Source organism: Neophocaena asiaeorientalis, unplaced genomic scaffold, assembly GCF_003031525.2.
Source record: "Neophocaena asiaeorientalis asiaeorientalis breed wild unplaced genomic scaffold, Neophocaena_asiaeorientalis_V1.1 scaffold79, whole genome shotgun sequence".
In the NCBI taxonomy this organism is placed as follows: Eukaryota; Metazoa; Chordata; class Mammalia; order Artiodactyla; family Phocoenidae; genus Neophocaena; species Neophocaena asiaeorientalis.
In genome coordinates, this window is record NW_020175402.1 from 2369619 (window position 1) to 2386360 (window position 16742).

At 52.8% G+C, this 16742-nt stretch overlaps 3 protein-coding genes across 9 annotated transcripts in view; 2 read left to right on the top strand and 1 right to left on the bottom strand.

The window, feature by feature from the left end:
- The window catches only part of PITHD1 (PITH domain containing 1), a 6452-nt gene extending 356 nt beyond the window's left edge, over positions 1 to 6096 (top strand). Inside the window, exons 2-6 of one of the 2 annotated variants that reach the window (XM_024766893.1) lie at positions 585 to 628; positions 985 to 1062; positions 3762 to 3866; positions 4526 to 4634; positions 5154 to 6096. In XM_024766893.1, coding sequence (XP_024622661.1) covers positions 585 to 628; positions 985 to 1062; positions 3762 to 3866; positions 4526 to 4634; positions 5154 to 5255 — 438 coding nt within the window. In that variant the 3' untranslated portion in view covers positions 5256 to 6096. The remainder of the gene's footprint in view (positions 1 to 584; positions 629 to 984; positions 1063 to 3761; positions 3867 to 4525; positions 4635 to 5153) is intronic. The other variant, XM_024766894.1, reaches the window with a different exon arrangement.
- A 2122-nt stretch (positions 6097 to 8218) lies between these two features.
- LYPLA2 (lysophospholipase 2) lies at positions 8219 to 12663 on the top strand. The gene is made up of 10 exons (XM_024766650.1): positions 8219 to 8379; positions 9754 to 9857; positions 10124 to 10155; positions 10283 to 10348; positions 10824 to 10871; positions 10963 to 11033; positions 11176 to 11249; positions 11327 to 11428; positions 11530 to 11703; positions 11797 to 12663. The coding sequence occupies exons 2-10, from the start codon at positions 9780 to 9782 to the stop codon at positions 11845 to 11847; spliced, it is 696 nt and encodes a 231-aa protein (XP_024622418.1). The 5' UTR covers positions 8219 to 8379; positions 9754 to 9779; the 3' UTR covers positions 11848 to 12663.
- Positions 12664 to 12714: 51 nt separating this feature from the next.
- Positions 12715 to 16742, bottom strand: part of GALE (UDP-galactose-4-epimerase) — a 4516-nt gene continuing 488 nt past the window's right edge. For 2 of the 6 annotated variants that reach the window (XM_024766644.1, XM_024766642.1), the window contains exons 2-10: positions 15406 to 15626; positions 15143 to 15258; positions 14941 to 15054; positions 14533 to 14709; positions 14146 to 14259; positions 13984 to 14050; positions 13607 to 13879; positions 13274 to 13388; positions 12717 to 13101 (exon numbers count right to left, since the gene is read on the bottom strand). In XM_024766644.1, the coding sequence (XP_024622412.1) occupies positions 13279 to 13388; positions 13607 to 13879; positions 13984 to 14050; positions 14146 to 14259; positions 14533 to 14709; positions 14941 to 15054; positions 15143 to 15258; positions 15406 to 15526 (1092 nt within the window). In that variant the 5' untranslated portion in view covers positions 15527 to 15626 and the 3' untranslated portion in view covers positions 12717 to 13101; positions 13274 to 13278. Of the gene's footprint in view, positions 13102 to 13273; positions 13389 to 13606; positions 13880 to 13983; positions 14051 to 14145; positions 14260 to 14532; positions 14710 to 14940; positions 15055 to 15142; positions 15259 to 15405; positions 15631 to 16742 lie in introns of all 6 variants that reach the window. The other 4 variants (XM_024766641.1, XM_024766643.1, XM_024766646.1 and 1 more) reach the window with 3 other exon arrangements.

Sequence of the window (16742 nt, forward strand, 5' to 3'; positions counted from 1 at the left end):
GGCAGCCCGTCTGCTCTGTCAGTCTCATTTCTGAAGTTAAAAATAACCACGGCCCGATTGCCAAGCGCTTTCCCGTGCCCGTCTCCTGCCACCCCTTTGAGAGGCGAACAGGGTCGAATCTCCCCATTTTGTAGGTAGAGGAGCCGAGGCCCAGAGACGGGAAAGGGCGCTTTGCTTTACACGGCCAACGTTCAGTTCCAGGGCTGCGGGGGGTAGTGAGGGAGGATGACCCATCAGGGCGTTTTCCCTACCGTTTGACCACTGGTCCTGGTGGCTGCCTGATTACTTATCACCTGATGAAGACCGAAGACCAGCCTAGGGAGATGAAGCACGTTATCCTATCTAGAGTATTTACCATTGTGGGGCGTAGAGCCATTTGAAAGCTGTGGACCGCATAGGCCCAGATCTCTGCACACAATTTCAGGAGGCTAGTTGGTGCAGGAAGTTAATAAGTGCTGGAAGACTGAGGGCGGTTGACTATCTGCATTGCACTCCAGCTGTAAAGCAGGGTGGAAGATGCCTGAAATCGTAGGCGCTCAGCAAATATTTGTTGCTTTCTCCTCTCTCCTCCTTCTCCCCTCCAGTTTGTTGAAAGTGATGCAGATGAAGAGCTTCTGTTTAATATTCCGTAAGTATTTCTTTGGTGCTTGCCTCAGGCTAAAGAGGCTGTACCCATTTGCCTTACCAGGATTCATTCCATGGTTGTGTCAAGAGCACACCTCTGTTTCTGGAAATGGGGTAAATTACTGAGGTGGGTGTGAGTAGCTTTCTTGGTGCAAAAAAGATGTATTTGTTAAAAGATAACTGAGAAGTCAAGGTAAATTTTTTAGAACCAGAGGCAGACATGATCTTAGAAATTATCTAGCACAAGTCTGACACATGAGTAAACTGAAGCCCAGTAAGGGGAAGGGCCTTGCCCAGGGTCACACAGCACAGCAGAGATTGAACCCCAGGTTGACAACCCTCTTTTTTGCATTCTGGCAGATTTACAGGCAATGTCAAGCTCAAAGGTATCATTATAATGGGAGAAGATGATGACTCACACCCCTCTGAGATGAGACTGTAAGTGGCAAAGGGTCTAGGCCCTCAAGAAGCTCCTATCCCTTTTTCTCTTTTCTCTGGTAGCACTTTATTCCAGAATAGTCTAATTTTTTCTTTTTACTGGGTTAAATATCCCCTCCCCCTCTTAAAAAAAAGTCTTATGTTTGTTCTGCATTGAAATACACTTATCTGTCTCTTCCTGAATTAACGACATTTTTAGATTGAGTATCTTTAGCGCCAACAGCTTGTCTCTCTTCAAAGTATTTGCTGTGGCACCATTGGCATCCTATAAATGCCAACTGTTGATGACTTTGCAGTTTTCTTAATAACCCAGCTGCAGATCTCAAATGATCTTTCAGGAGTCTACTTTGGGGTTAGCTTCAACATCTTCCCTTTCTGTTTCAGACAATTACAATCTTCCTGTGTGTTTTGTTGAGATGGAAGCAGTCCCTCTGAGTTTACATGGCCTTTAGTTAGCAAAGTTCTATATACCTCTTGTAACATGGAATCTGTTCATACTAGAGCTAGTACTCCTTTTCTGACAAGTTGCCTTATTCCAGCGTAGACTTTCTAGAGGAGGGGACACTGCTTTCTGAGGGCTGCAGAAGCAAATATCGGAAGAACTTTACATAAAAAGTTCTTCTGAAAAATTGATCAATTTAAATGAGAGATTTAAGAAGTGGACACTATTTTTGAATGTTAGAAACATGAATTTGAAAGCAAATCCACATATTTAATCATTGTAAGGAAACAAAGTACGTTTGAGGTGATGCTTTCTGGGACTCGTTTACTTGTGAGATGGATTGACTGGACAAGACTAGACATCCATGTTGTGTTGTAGTTAAGAGCGGGCTCTGGGGTAAATACTCGGGTTCAAATTCTGGCTGTACCGCTTGCTAGCTGCATGACTTGGGCGTTACTTCTCTGTATCCCAATGTTTCCATATGTAAAATGGCAGTAATAGTCTGAACCTCTTAAGATTGTGGAGAGAAATGAGCTATAACATGTAAAGAGCTTAGAATAAATCTGGAACGTAGTATGTGCCCCGTTTTGTTTGTTGGTTGGTTTTGGGTAGGGGGGTTGGCTGCACTGCACAGCTTGTGGGATCTTAGTTCCCCGAACAGGGATTGAACCTGGGCCCTCAACAGTGAAAGAGCAGAGTCCTAACCACTGGACAGCCAGGGAATTCCATAGTATGTGCCTGGTTTTGGAAAGGCAGGTGCAAATGCTTATAGAGCCCTCAGTTCTAAGCACTTTGTACTTTATCAAATCTAAGATGTCATTGATTATAAAATGCACCAGTATTTTATGTACCGTTGATAAAGAAAAAAGCAGTATCTGTTCAACTATGACATGTCACTGATACATTCAGAAAAGTTAGCTTGAGACCTTAAATTAGTGAAATTTGAACACAAACTAGGTGTTAGATGATATTAAAGAATTATTGCTAATTGTTAAGTTGTTCATTGTAAAATGGTATATTTTTTTTATGAAGTCCTTACTTTGTAGAGATATATACGGACATATTTATGAATGAAATGATACGTTTGAGATTGCTTGAGAATATCAAGCGCAAACAAAATGGGGGTGATAGGCAAAATTGGCATGATCTTGAAGCTCAGTAATAAGTATATGGAGATTCATTATATTTTTCTCTTTACTCTTATGTATGTTTGAAATTTTCCATAGTAAAATTTTTTAACAAGTGTGTCTCTTAGAATTGATTCAATATCCACATCAGCTGTATGGGATATGTACTATCACTATCCCCATTTTACAGATGATGAACTAAGAGACAGATTAAATCACTTGCCCAAAATTACACAGCTGGTCAGTGACAGAACCAGACTTTAAACCTAGGAAGTCTGGCTCCAGAGACACTGCTTTTAACCACAGTGCTACACTGCCTCTCATAATGCTGCTTTTAAGTGTTCACTATTATTATTATTCTGTACATCATTCTTAGAAACACTTTGAAGCAAACATTTGCTTTCCTATGTTACCTGCATTTTGCTGCAGCTAATATCTAGGCCCCTCCCATGTGGGTGTGTTAATAAGACACTAGAGATTGTGGGGGGTGTGTGGCCCAGTCCTTTAGAATTTGTGAGTTACAGAGGAGACTGCTGTTTCTTAGATATGTCTTTGAAAATTTGTTTCTTCACGAGCAGTTTTACTTAACTTTCCAAAGCCCATTGTGAGTTGGCGGCCTTTTGTGCTTTCTTCAAAATGGAAATCCCCAAGTTGTATTTTTTTAAGACTTGTAAGATGACTCTGTATATAGGGTAATTTTGAACACAGAAAAATTCTTGAGTGTTGGGTTGCCTGATCTTATCTCTTAACTGTGTTTAAGACGTTTCTGCCAAAGTATTTTTTCCCCATGAGTAAGCTGTTTTATTTAACATCCTCAGCTTGGTCTGAATGTGCTGAGTTGCTTATTTTCTCCATGCATTTGCTGCATGTGACCCAGTTTGAGCTATCGCTTTGTGTATTGCTTCTCATGCGCTCTTAACCCACTCAAAGATGCCACTGGCTTATGTTGCAGTTCTCAGCTCTTGTTGGATTAAAGATACTTGTGTATAAATGCCAGTAAAATGCCGTTTCCAAAATTTGATCTCCTGTTGATAGAACCGAGGGCAGTTGAGGAGTCAGTAGGAAGTTCTGAGAACCTGAAAAATGTGATAATGCACATTTCTTGATTTTTCTCCCCTTTCCTTTCTCAGGTACAAGAACATTCCACAGATGAGCTTTGATGATACAGACAGGGAGCCAGATCAGACCTTTAGTCTGAACCGGGATCTTACAGGAGAACTAGAGTATGCTACAAAGTAAGCACTGGGCCACTCTTTGGCTTCTGAGAATGGCAGGCGCTCCCTCACTTGCAGTGAGCATCTGTGCATTAGCATTTAGTGGGCTTGCAATTGTTTTTGGCCCATCTCCTGCTTCCTTAGCATCAGAAACAAGTTAAAACAGTGGAGAGGCCTGATCCTAGGCTTGGTCAAATTTAGGCAGAGGTTCAGTGCAAGCCACAGACTTGTTAACCTGGAAGCAATTGACAGATTTGAATGAGCTCCTAGTATGGTCTTAGGAAAGATGTTTTCAGAATTCCTCTTTGCGTAGTGGGCTTACAGCAGCCAAGTTACATGTGACCACCTTACCTCTCTCATTTTCCTACTGAGCTTGCTTTCAGATCCCTGCGTGGTCGCACAGCATTTCTCATTCCTGTTCCTTGCAGGCAGGGGCAGTGTTGATTAATTTTCTGTCCCTATTGCCTTGGACAAGATCTGGCAGATGTTCAGTAAATGTTCACTGTATTCACTGCTTGCGCAAAGGAGAAGAATGAGACGTAAGACCCCAAGATTGTTCTCTGACGTTTGCCTGGGTTTTACCACAAGATGGAGCTGGAATTGACTTTTTTGACATGGGTAGTGAGCTTCTCACTGAACTCTTAATTGTTGTCTTCTCTCTCCACTCTTTCATCCTCCAGAATTTCTCGTTTTTCAAATGTCTATCATCTCTCAATTCATATTTCAAAAAACTTTGGAGCCGATACCACAAAGGTCTTTTATATTGGCCTGAGAGGAGAATGGACTGAGGTAAGATGGGGTTAGAAGTATTATTGCCCCTCTAATATGTGTACATATGTTTGTATATCTGCATGCTGTGGTGGTAGGAGCTTGAAGGAAAGGAAAAAGAGCAAGTGAGACACTGATTGCTCCCAGTCTGGTTTTTCTTGGTTTCATCACTATAAACTGTCCGTCTCATTTGACAGGCTATAGGAATTTTAAGGAGGTTGAAATAATACAGCTGATAACACTGCAGTTTTTCACCTTAAAATTCTTTCCTTCATTTATCATTGTTGGTAACCTTTCTTGTTCTGGGCACCAGAGATAGGGTGATAAACAAGATAGACAAGGTGTTCTTCTCATGGTGCCTCCATTATAGTGGAGGAATGAATCTTCTAAGTGATGGGGTGAATCATTGATTCGATCTTACCCAGGCTTCTCAGGATAAAAAGTATCAGAACGGGGAATAGATTAGATGATGACTTCTAGAAATGAACCTGAGTGGTCTAGGCAATGGCCGGCTGACCCAGCCTCTCAATTTTCTTGCAGCTTCGCCGACATGAGGTGACCATCTGCAATTATGAAGCATCGGCCAACCCAGCTGACCACAGGGTCCATCAGGTTACCCCACAGACACACTTTATTTCCTAAGGGCTGGCCAAGGCTCCCACAGAGGCGTTGTGTCAGTGAAGATGTACGACATACTGTTGGGAAAGACAGAGAGAGATGGGGCTCCAGAGAGAGTTGGCTGCCACAGCCTCTGCCAAGCTTTGTCTTTGGGGCTTGCTGCAGAAACCTGACCTACGGAAGACACCACACCCCCGGGAAGGGTCGTGTGGGTGCCGAGGGACAATCGTGGTTCTCTGGGGCCCTGCAGAAGTTGGTTCTTGGGGTGGTCAGCACCTGGCAGTCATGGATAATGCCTGCCTTCCCAGTTAATGTGGCCACGGGATCCCAAGTGTCTTGATGCTTTGTGGCAGGATTTTTGTGTGACTTGTTTTTTTTAAATGGAGACTCCTCCTGGGCTACAGTAAACTCTGTGAAGCCTCAGCATTGTGTTCGTATTAACCACCAGGAGGGTGTCGAGCTAGAAGTCCTTGTCCCTGCGCGCTCCTTCTCCCTGTCACCTTTCACCATTCTTGTCAAGCTGCCCAGCTTGGAGTTGTCTGTCGTGCGCTAGTGTCCCACGGTTATAGTTAGAAGAGCAAGAATCTCCTGATAATGCGTAATAGCTTGAGAAGAAGTTCTTTTTTCCTGCTAACCAGGTAAGCAGTCTGAGGAGAGCATGGGCATCGTTTCTGTGTTTGTTGGGATCCTGGTCGGGGTAGGATTGGGACTTAGATAAGATTCCTCTTGGGACATCCTTAATATTTATTCGCTTCTAACTAGTGTTGTAAGCCCAGTTGCCAATTTGGAGATCTCAGTTCTTCTGTTCATGGATTTTTATTCACTGGGACTAATAAGCTTCCTAATAAATCCTTGCCAGACCTAATGTTTGTATATTCCTTCCTTTGAGTTCTTGGTAGTGCTTGTGAGACCTTTACTGAGAACTGTATGAAACTTTACTGAGAACTGTATGAAGCTTTACTGAGAACTGTATGAAGCTTTGAAATCTGTTGTTGTTTTGGACCAGGGAGATGATAAGTGCCACGATTAAATCGACACTAGATCAGTATCTCCAGGAAAGGTCAGGTTTAATTCTGTACAGTAGGCTAAAAACGCTCCTACACCCACCCACCCACCCACATTTTGTAAAGAAGAAGGTGAGGTTAAAAACCTTATATTCCATTTCTTAGGTAAGGAAGTAAGTTGTGAGGTGATGTTTACAAAAACAAGGGAGAACAGATTCTGGAGCTCATCAGAAGAAATGATGGTGAGGAAAGTGAAGTGAGCAGCTCCTAAGGTCTGAAGGTAGACCCAAGAAGTTCGACTTAAGATTTGAAAGTCAGTACAGCAATTGGACAGAATTTAAGTATCCTAAAAGAGGGGATTTAAAGTGGTCAGTATTCTCTCCTTTGCAGAAAATAGAAACACTTGATAATGGAAATTAGTGTTGAATTTAATCCTATTGAGAGAATGCCTCTGAGGGATTGGCCCACACTGTTGCTAGCCTGTTTCTCCAGCTTATCCTGGGGAAAGCCTGCCACCACCAAGCCTTGCCCGAGCCTCAATTTCTAAAAATGCAGCCTGAAATCAACCAGAATGCAAATACAATTCTCAACGCACCAAGGGTCCTACTCACTCCTCCGCCACAGCCTTTTTATTTCAGTTGGGTCATTTGGAGATAAAGAAGGGCTATGTTTTAATTTGGAGTAGGGGGAAAATAAAGTTAGAAGTGTTAGAGCAGACTAACCATTAATCCCACTAGCACTAATCACCGGTAGCCTCTGAGACAAGGCCTCTGAATTTGAGCTTCACTTTGAAGAATTTGCTCAAAGTGCCACAGTGTCTTAGGTGATTGGGGTGCAGGAGGAATTGTTTATTCTTCCACAAGCAGACCCAGCAGGGATTCTGGGAGTGGGAGCAACTGTGTTGTCCTCATCCATTCACCCCTTTTCCAACCCTGGATCCTTGGCCTGCTCTGGTCCTCTGGACCTAAAGTTTTCCTGCTCTGTGACGGGCTGAGCACTTAAGACCAAACTGCCTCTTAACCTGGGAAAAAGTGCTTTGTTGAGCTTCCAGATATACTGTTTTCTTTCAGTTCAAAAAAACCTAGTGTACATTAAGCTGGGCAGATGAGTCCTAAGCTGCTGAGGGATGACTCATTTCCTGTGTGCAGATGCCCACAGGCCCTGTCAGGGACATGGTCCTGCAAACCAGTTTGCCTCCCCTTCCAGCCTTTATGTGGACCCTGAGCCCCATTCCACTTTTTCCGATGCTGCAAGGAGCAAAGGGTGACTCGGTGACCAAATGAAACCCTCTTTGTTAACAACTGGAGCTCGCTGATGGTGGTATTTTGTGCACTGTCTGTGTGGTATTGCTTGCTGAGGGCAGAGCTAAGACAACACCTCCGATTCCTGACCAGTTGTCTCGGACACTGCTGATGCCAGTGTTCTTTTCTTCCAGGTCCTTTTTAGAGTCATTATGTCCTCAACGCTGTGATTTTACACTGTATAGAGCATTTCCACACGGCCTCATTTGAGCCTAACAGCAAAGCTGTGAAGTAAGCTGGGTGGTTATCGTCACCGTTTTACAGCTCAGGAAGCAGGTGCAGGGGCAGCATCACAGTGTAATCCTGAGGTTGCTGTTTGCTTCCCTCCCCTGAGCCTCAGTTTCCTCATCTTTAAAATAAGGTTGGAAGACTAGATGGTCTCAAAGTGTCTTTTCAGCTGAGTGTATGACTTTATCCATGACCCTGGAACAGGACGTGAGGGCCAGTGGTGGAAACCCAAGACCATAAATGGATGGGAAGGTGGGAAACTCTGCTAGTGTGAGGAATGCCTCTCCTTCAGGACAGGTTTCCTCCAGGAGGCGCACGGGTGGTGGTAGCAAGTGGGAGCCACGGAGGCACTGTCTAGATTCGGCCGGAGACTCCGTGGCTTGGTTATGGGGAGTGGCCCCACCGTACCCAACATGGCAGCTCCTATCTGAAGAAACCCTGACGCCCACTTCCGGGTTCCGTACCGCTGGCCAGGCTACTTCCGGCAGCGCGATGGCTGGGTTCCCGGGACTCGAACGGAAGTTCCGGCGGGGGCGGCAGAGGGGGAAGAGTGTGTGTCTGTGCGGGAGAGAGAGGAGACTCGCCCGAGAGGTCTCGAAACCCCCAGGAGTGGAGGTACCGTGGTCCGGGGCCAGCAGGCCCGGGGAGGGCACTGGCGGGGCATCGGCCTACCGCGAGGGTACTGGCGAGTGGGGAGGGGCACCCGCAGTTGTGAGGGATGGGGGTGGGGAGTGAGGTGCGAAGAGGCGCTGGCCGGTCTGGGGGACTTTGGGGGCAGAGAGGGAGAGGAAGATGGGGTCCCGGTGTGATGAGAGGGACTTCAGGGTCGGAAGTGGAGGATCCCGTTGTGGGGCGGGTCCTCTCCAGGGTCAAAGGTAGAACGCCCCTTTGTGGGCAGAGGCGGGTCCGGGGTCAGGATAGAAATTGTCACTGTGGGGAGGGCGACTCTTGGTCAGAACAGAAGTTCCCATTGCGGGGAGTGGGAGACCATAGGTCAGGGTGGAAGTTTTTACTGTGGCGAGGAAGACCCCAGGTCATGGGGGAAGGCACCACTCTGAGAGGAGGGGCCTGGGGTGAGGGGTGGAAGTATCTCTGTGGGGAAGAAAGGGAATCTCAGCTTAGGACAAAAGGTGCATTCCTGTGTGGGAAGAGGAACCCCAGGGTCAGAGGTGAGGGATTCTACTGTGCGGAGGGGCGCTCACGGGGAGTTTGGAGGATGCTAAGGACGGGAGGAGCCAGCCAGCTTGGCATTCTTTTGTGCGTTGGGGAGTCCCAGAGCATGGTCGAGCTGGGGGACCTATTTGGGGTCAGTGGGCAGTAGCAGGTGGCCTCATACATGGGGGCGGGGGGCACTGTTTAGGAGGTGGGTGGTGGATCGGAGTTTGTGTGCCTTCTGGGGACATGGGCAGCTCCCAGGGGCTCTGAGAAGGGCTGAGCCAGAAGGCTGATGGGGGCTGGATGGGAGGGAAGTTGGAGAAAATGTGTGTGGGGTTGAGGGTAGGGGCTGGAAACATATTTCCCAGCAGTTTTCCTTCCCTTCATTTCCCAGTAGGGCCGGGAGTTGGGAAGGAGGGGACGCAAGGGCTCTAGAGAAGGGGGATGATTGGAGAGCAGGGAGAGGAGGCAGTTACCTGCCAACGAGTGTTAGGTGGGGAGAAGGCAGCAGGGGATGCCCTGGCTCCCCTGCCCCACGGCCCCAAAGCCCTGCCTCTGCCCACCTCCAGCAACCTCAGGCTGTGTGGGGGGCCAGAAGCAGGGCCACTAGGGTGGCTGCCCCTGCTTTTCAGCCCTGGAGTGAAGGCAAACTTCCTGCCCGCTTGCTCGGGCCCAGAACTTCTTGCCTGGCTTTTCTTTGTGCCCAGGATAGAACCTGGGGTGCGGTGGAGGGCTGATGGCCCGGGTAGGCCCTGGGTTTGAGGCTCTGCTTCTGTGTCAGGGTTCTCTCCCCTTCCTGGCCTTGCTCTTGACCACTGTCCCGAATGTGCACAGGCCCCAGCCGTGGAGCCCTGCAGTGTATGTGTGGTAACACCATGTCTGTGCCCCTGCTCACCGATGCTGCCACTGTGTCTGGAGCTGAGCGGGAAACAGCTGCGGTAAGGGTCTTCTGCTACCCACGCAGCCCCCAGGGGGCCAGCTGGGGAACTGGCTGGAGGGGGCGTGGGGAAGATAGAGGTGGCAGTGAGGAGAGGGCGAGCAGCCTGCAGCCGGGAGGCAGGGGCTTAATCGCCTGTCTGGCTGCCACCTCAGTTCCCCTCCAGGTCCTTGCGGGTGAGGGAGGGGTGGCCAGAAGTTGGAGGACAGAGTGAGAGTGATAGCAGGACGGTGACTGCCCTCTTCCCCATCTCTGATCCTTTTCCAGGTTATTTTTTTACATGGCCTTGGAGACACAGGGTGAGTGAGCTGGGGAGGGAGTGTTCCTGGGGAAGTGGGGGAGGGCCCAGGGGGTGGGACTGGAGCGGCCTGCGCCCTCCCTTCCTCCCTCTACACATCGGTGTCTTTTCTCTCTTCCCTCCTACAGGCACAGCTGGGCTGACGCCCTCTCTACTATCCGGCTCCCTCACGTCAAGTACATCTGTCCCCATGCGTGAGTGTCACCCCAGCAAGGGGAGGGCTGAAGATGGGGGGTGGTCCTGTGGTCCCAGGCCTATTCTCTCCTGCCGGCTGCATCCTGGGGCCTGGGGCCCAGAGCAGTCACAAGTGCCATTTTCAGCCTTCATCATTCCTGTGGAACCCTCAGGAATAGGGTCCAGCCCCAGACCCAAGGCCTCCTAGACCTGAGACTCCTAGAACTAGCACCCCCTGTACCCCTTCCCCAAGTACTCACCGACTGAGCTGGAACCCCGCACACCGAGTGCTGGGCTGTGCTTCTCCATTGCTACTGCCGATGCCCCCAGCCACAGCCTCCAGCCCCACGTGGCAGGTTGCCTGGCAACACCTTAAACACAGGCCCTGCCTGCTGGGAGGGTTCCCCAGGGGTTGCCCTGCCCCCACCTGGGCTCTCTGCTGTGGCTTCCTCATCCCTCCTGAGCATGACGGCCCCTCTTGCTGTCCCTCCCCAGGCCTCGGATCCCTGTGACACTCAACATGAAGATGGTGATGCCCTCCTGGTGAGTTTGGAGAGGGGGAATAGGAGCTTGAGGGAGCTGCCTGGGGCCAGCCCAGGTCTCCTAGTAGCTGCCAACGCCTCTGCTCCTCCAGGTTTGACCTGATGGGGCTGAGTCCAGATGCCCCAGAGGACGAGGCTGGCATTAAGAAGGCAGCAGAGAACAGTAAGGCCCCAGCCCCTCCTCGGCATCCTCCCTCTCCCCCTCTGCCCGCCCAGGAAAGTGCCTGGCAATACCTCTGTTTGGCTCCCTTCCTTGGGTCCCTGTGGCAGCTTTCCCTCCACCCAGTCATGCCCCCTCCCCCCAGTCAAGGCCTTGATTGAGCATGAGATGAAGAATGGGATCCCTGCCAATCGGATCGTCCTGGGAGGCTTTTCACAGGTGAGGGGAGAGAGAGGGGGGTGGGTGGTGGGAGTTGAGCTGTGCCCTCATGAGCCCTCATTCTCTCCTTCCTCCAGGGTGGAGCCCTGTCCCTCTACACAGCCCTCACCTGCCCCCACCCTCTGGCTGGCATTGTGGCATTGAGCTGTTGGCTGCCTCTGCACCGGGCCTTCCCCCAGGTGAGTGTCTCCACTACCCCGCTTCTGCCCTCTGTCTCCTTGAGGCTGGGGGATTGCGCCCAAGCACTGGCTTTGCTCTCTGAGTCCCGTCTGGCCCACAGGCAGCCAACGGCAGTGCCAAGGACCTGACCATCCTTCAGTGTCATGGGGAGCTGGACCCCATGGTTCCCGTACGGTTTGGGGCCCTGACAGCCGAGAAGCTTCGGTCCGTTGTCACACCCGCCAGGGTCCAGTTCAAGACTTACCCCGGGGTCATGCATGGCTCCTGTCCTCAGGTCAGTGCCCAGGGGCTGCTTCCCACTCCCGCCCTTCTCCTTCCTCCCTCCAGCCAGGAGCCTCTCACAATACCTCCCCCCCACCACCCCCAGGAGATGGCAGCTGTGAAGGAGTTTCTTGAGAAGCTGCTGCCTCCTGTCTAACTACAGTTGCTGGCCCCCAGCACGGTCCCCCAGCTCATGGGGGACTTGGCACGCGCGGCACCATCTTGGATCTGAGCCGGTCGAGCCCCTTTCTCACCCTCCTGGACCCTTCCTTTTCCCACAGGCCTCTGGGGTAGGCAGGCCAAGGCCTGGCCGGGCCTCCCTTCCTGACTTCAGCCACCTGACTGTCTGCCGCAGGGGGTGGGCTGCTTTCTTATCCCATTTCCCTGGAGGGGGGGGCCCCCCTGGCAGCAGTATTGGAGGGGCTGTAGGCAGCGGGAGAAAGGGGCCCAGCCGCTGACCCACTCACTCAGGACCTCACTCACTAGCCCCACTTTGGGCCCCTCCTGTGACCTCAGGGTTTGGCCCCTGGGGCCCTACCAGGCCCCACCTCCCACCCTCTCCCGCCAGCTGATTCTGCCCAGATAATCGTGTCTCTCCTGCCTCCACTCCAGCTGCTTCTCAATCATGAATGTGTCCGTGGCCCGGGCCCCCTTGCTGCTGTGGGCTCCCTGCCCCTGCGCAGGAGTGTGGGTGACGGGGCAGAGTCCTTCGAGGGGGCCTCCCCTCAGCCATTCTGACTTGGGGGCTGGGCCCTGCCTCCCCATTACCCTCCGCCCCCGCGGGCCTGGAGCCTGCAGGGCTGGACTGAGGCTCAAGGTCTCCCCCAGCTGCCTCACCCCACATTGTCCCCACTCTAGGGCCAGGGGGAGGTGGGGAGGAGTCGTGTCTTGTCTTCTGTCTCCATGTAGTTTTGGGTGTTTTTCTTGTTGTGTCTGGATTCCGATAAAATTAAAGAAATTGCTTCAACTCTTAGGCCTGGATGATTCTATCCAAGGGGTAGAGTGTGATCATGTGCAAGAATCTGCTCCAGCGTAAGAAAACTTTATTTTAAATACTTTGGGAAGCTCCTTCGTAGCAGTATAAATTAGTGCCTGGGAGGAGGGCGTTCTGTGTGTCTCAGGGCCCTGCTTCGCCCCACTTGCTCTTGGTGGTCCTCCTGGGTTCCTGGACCCTGTGGAATAGAGACCCCTGATACCTGGTCAGTGGTGCGCTTGGCCTCATGCCTGGTGGGCTGAGTGGGCACAGTTGGGGTCTGAGGTAGGGGAGGCTCTGAGGCCCCTGGGTTCCTCCCAGAGGCTGGAGAGCAGGCAATTGTTTCTCTTCCTTTTCTGGTCCCTGGTAGGTGAGGGTCTCAGGCCTGCGCGCCAAAGCCTGAAGGATTCTGCTTCTGCCAGCGCCATAGATCTTCACCTGTGATGGGGCGAGGTCTGTGCTCAGGGTCCACGCTGGAGTGCAGGGCCCGCACCACCTTGGACAGCCCGGAGTGGACAGGCCCAGACCCCTGGTGGCCCTTTTCCTAGCCCCTGACTCTCTCCCAGGGGCCAGGCCAGCACCCAGGGTCAGGGGTTGGGCTAGCACTCACACATCCTATCCAGCCCTAAGGCTGCTGACCAGCCCAGCTCCTTGAGGGCCAGGCTGGGGTTGGCATAACAGGCAGCCACATCGCCTTCCCGCCGGGCCACCACCTTGTACGGGATCTGCAAGAGAGGGGGCGGTTGTAGCTTAGCTGAGCTGGCCCTGGCCTTATCTGCCAACTTGCTGACCAGGCCCTCAAGAAATGGAGGTCCAGAGCAGGGTCTCGCTCTCAGGCGTCAAGTCCTAAGGCAGGCTTGGGGAGACAGGGCGGTGCTGGGATGCCCGTCATGTAGGTTAGTGGGAGGGGCTGGGGGTGGGTCAGGGTGGGCTGCCAGCCTACCTTCTTCCCCGAGGCCTTCTCCATGGCCACGACCATCTGTAACACCGAATAGCCCGTGCCCGTGCCCAGGTTGTAGATCTGCCCAGAGAGGAGAACAGGGACCGTGCCGGGGGCTGGACTTACTACCCCTCTGGGCCCCATTGGTCCAGGCCTCCGTCTCCTTCCCCTCCCTCCCTTCTCTTCCTACCCGGCAGCCACACTGCTCCTTCAGCTTCCTCAAGGCCGCGATGTGGCCCTTGGCCAGATCCACGACATGGATGTAATCCCGGACGCCTGCAGAGGAGGAGGTGGTGGGGCGCTGGGTGCAGTACAGTCTCTGTCCCACCGCAGTCTCCCTCCCGGCTCCCACTCCTGGCTCCTCCTGGTTCTGGGCTCACCTGTGCCATCCTCTGTGTCATAGTCGTTGCCAAAGACATTCAGTGCCTCCCGTCGTCCAATCGCCACCTGGGGTGGAGGTCAGGTTAGCTTTTCCCAGGACCTTGGCACCAGCTGTAGCCCTCAAGCCTAGGGCCACCCCCTTCCTTTCCCTTCTCCCTTACCTGGGAGACATAGGGCATGAGGTTATTGGGGATGCCCTGGGGATCCTCGCCGATGCAGCCCGAGGCGTGGGCACCTATGGGGTTGAAATATCGCAGCAGCACTGCATTCCAGGCCTGTGGGACGCAGGTCAGACGATGGGGGTTGGGGTGCAGGCTGCGTGTCCCAGCTGAATCCAGAGCCCACCCTGCTGGTTCTCTATCCCTAGAAAGGAGCAGGGTATCGGGCCCTCCCTGCAAGTGCTGTGACCTCGTGCAGGTCACTGCTGCTTCCTGAACCCCAGCCTCCTCCTCGGTGGAGGCTGATCAGGATCCTGTCCTCAGGCTCGCGGGGGTGGGCTGTGAGGGGTCCGTGAGCAGAGCCACGGCTGAGTCAAAGGGGGCCCTCACCTTGTCTGCCTGGCACAGGTCCCGGATCATTTCCTCGATGAAGAACTTGGACTTGCCATAGGGGTTGGTACAGCCACCTGTGGGGTGAGCCTCATCCAGGGGCAGGTACTGGGGGTTCCCATACACGGTGGCCGAGCTGCTGAACACCAGGTTCTTCACCCCGTGGGCCCTCATGATCTGCCCGTGGAGGGGAGGCGTCAGTGGCCTCTGCCTCACATGTTATTCCTGCCCCCTTACACCTCCCAGGTGGGTGGGGCTGAGCTATGGGCTCCCATTTACAGAAGGCGAGACCGAGGCTGAGAGGCAAAGACCTGGCAAAGATGACACAGCTTGGGCTCTGCCACCGTGTTTGGCACTGCGTACCCGGCCAGGGGCCCTCACAGTGTCTGTCCTCGCCTCATGCCTCACCTCCAGAAGCTGGATGGTTCCTGTCAGGTTAACTCGGTAATAATCCAGAGGCTTCTGCACCGACTCGCCCACAGCCTTGAGCCCAGCAAAGTGGATGACTGCCGTGAAGCTGTGCTGCAGGGTTGCAAAGCTGGGGTCAGAGGTTGCTTACAGGCCTGGCCCTTGGCTATGCCCCCTTCCTGTCTGCCTGCCAAGCACCCACCTTCTTAAAAAGACGCTGTAGGGCTGCCTGGTCCAAGATGTCCATCTCCTCAAACTCCACAGAGTGGCCTGTCAGCTCCTGAACCCGCCGCAAGCTCTCAGGCATGGAGCCCCCTCCTGGTTGGGCACATAGAGGCCATCAAAGTCAGAGGAGATGGGGTGCTGGGTTCCCAAGGGACTGGCCAGACACCCATCTCTTGGAGGCAGAACGCAGGGTTTCCCTTCCATCCCCCCTGGGAGCCCCAGCCCCCTCCGCCTGCTCACCACGAATGGCGTTATGGAAGTTGTCGACGACCACCGGCGAATAGCCCGCCTCCAGCAGCTCCAGCACGGTGTGGCTGCCGATGTAGCCAGCCCCACCTGTTACCAGCACCTTCTCCGCCATCGCGCCTGGCCCAGGACGGAGACTCAGAGGTGGCTGAGGCTGCCTGCTCAGGGCCTCCTTCGATGTGGACTCTGGCGTCAGAGGGAGGCAGTGGTGCGTCCTAGCTAATAGGGTGGGTCTGGAGTCAGCCCTGGCCCAAGACTGGATACCATCACTTTCTGGCCTTAGGCCTTGGAGACCACTTCTCTCTTGGCCTTAGTTTCCATCTCTATAACATGGAGGTTATAACTGTCCAACTATCACGTGGTAGTGTGAGGGTCAGATGAGGTGATTTTAAAGGACTGCCACATGGTACAGGTGGGGAGACTGATGGCACAAGCGCCATAACTGACCGGGGGTTGGGAAGATGGAACCCTAGGCTCCACACTGCCTTCCCCGAGGTGTCTGGGGACTGGACAGTTCTGGACAGAAGGAAACAAGGCAGCAGCATTGGGACTCCAAGAGCCCAGGAAGGGGTTCTGTCTGCTCAGACTCGGACCTTCCCAGTCCCTCTGCCATCACTAGGTATAAACTGGCTCCTTGGTTCAGTGACTAACACCTCCTGGGGTAAGCAGCCCCCTGACTCCCTCCCACAAAGGTCAACTGGGAGGAGGCAGGAAATATAGCAGATGGCCTCAGGGTGGGGTCTTTTGCCAGGCAGGCTGAGCCCAGCTCTGGGGTTATAGCACTGCACTGCCGGAGTGGGCCCCACCCCAGGTCAGCCAGGCTGGTTCCGCCTGTGCGGATGCCGCTCCCGGCTTGGAGCTAAGGATCCCGCCTAATTCTAGGTGGCACTGAACAGGGTAGTGTAGACGTGGCCTTGGCCCCAGGCTCCACTGTCAGGTGTGCACCACCACCCTGAACAAACTCTACGGGCAGAGACGGTGGAGCGGAGGAGGGGGGCGGGGGAGGAAACTCAGACACTGAGGTCTTTCATTCCGGGCGGCCTGGCCCGCAGCCGCCTTCCTCCGAGCTGCGTCAATCCTCTTCTGGGCTCATCCAGCTCGACTGAACGCCCGCTGCGTGCCAGGCTCTGTATTGGGCACTTTTGCATTATTTTCCTGAATTCCCCCAATATCCTGATGAGGCAGGTGTTATTACTGGCACTTTACAAAAAGGGATACTAAGGTCAGAGAGGTGAAGTAATTGCCTTAAGTCACAAAGCTAGTGCTGGCCGGGCTAGAATCTGGATCTCCAGGATCAAAGCCCCGCCCCTCTCCCCAAGCAGTTCGCCCCC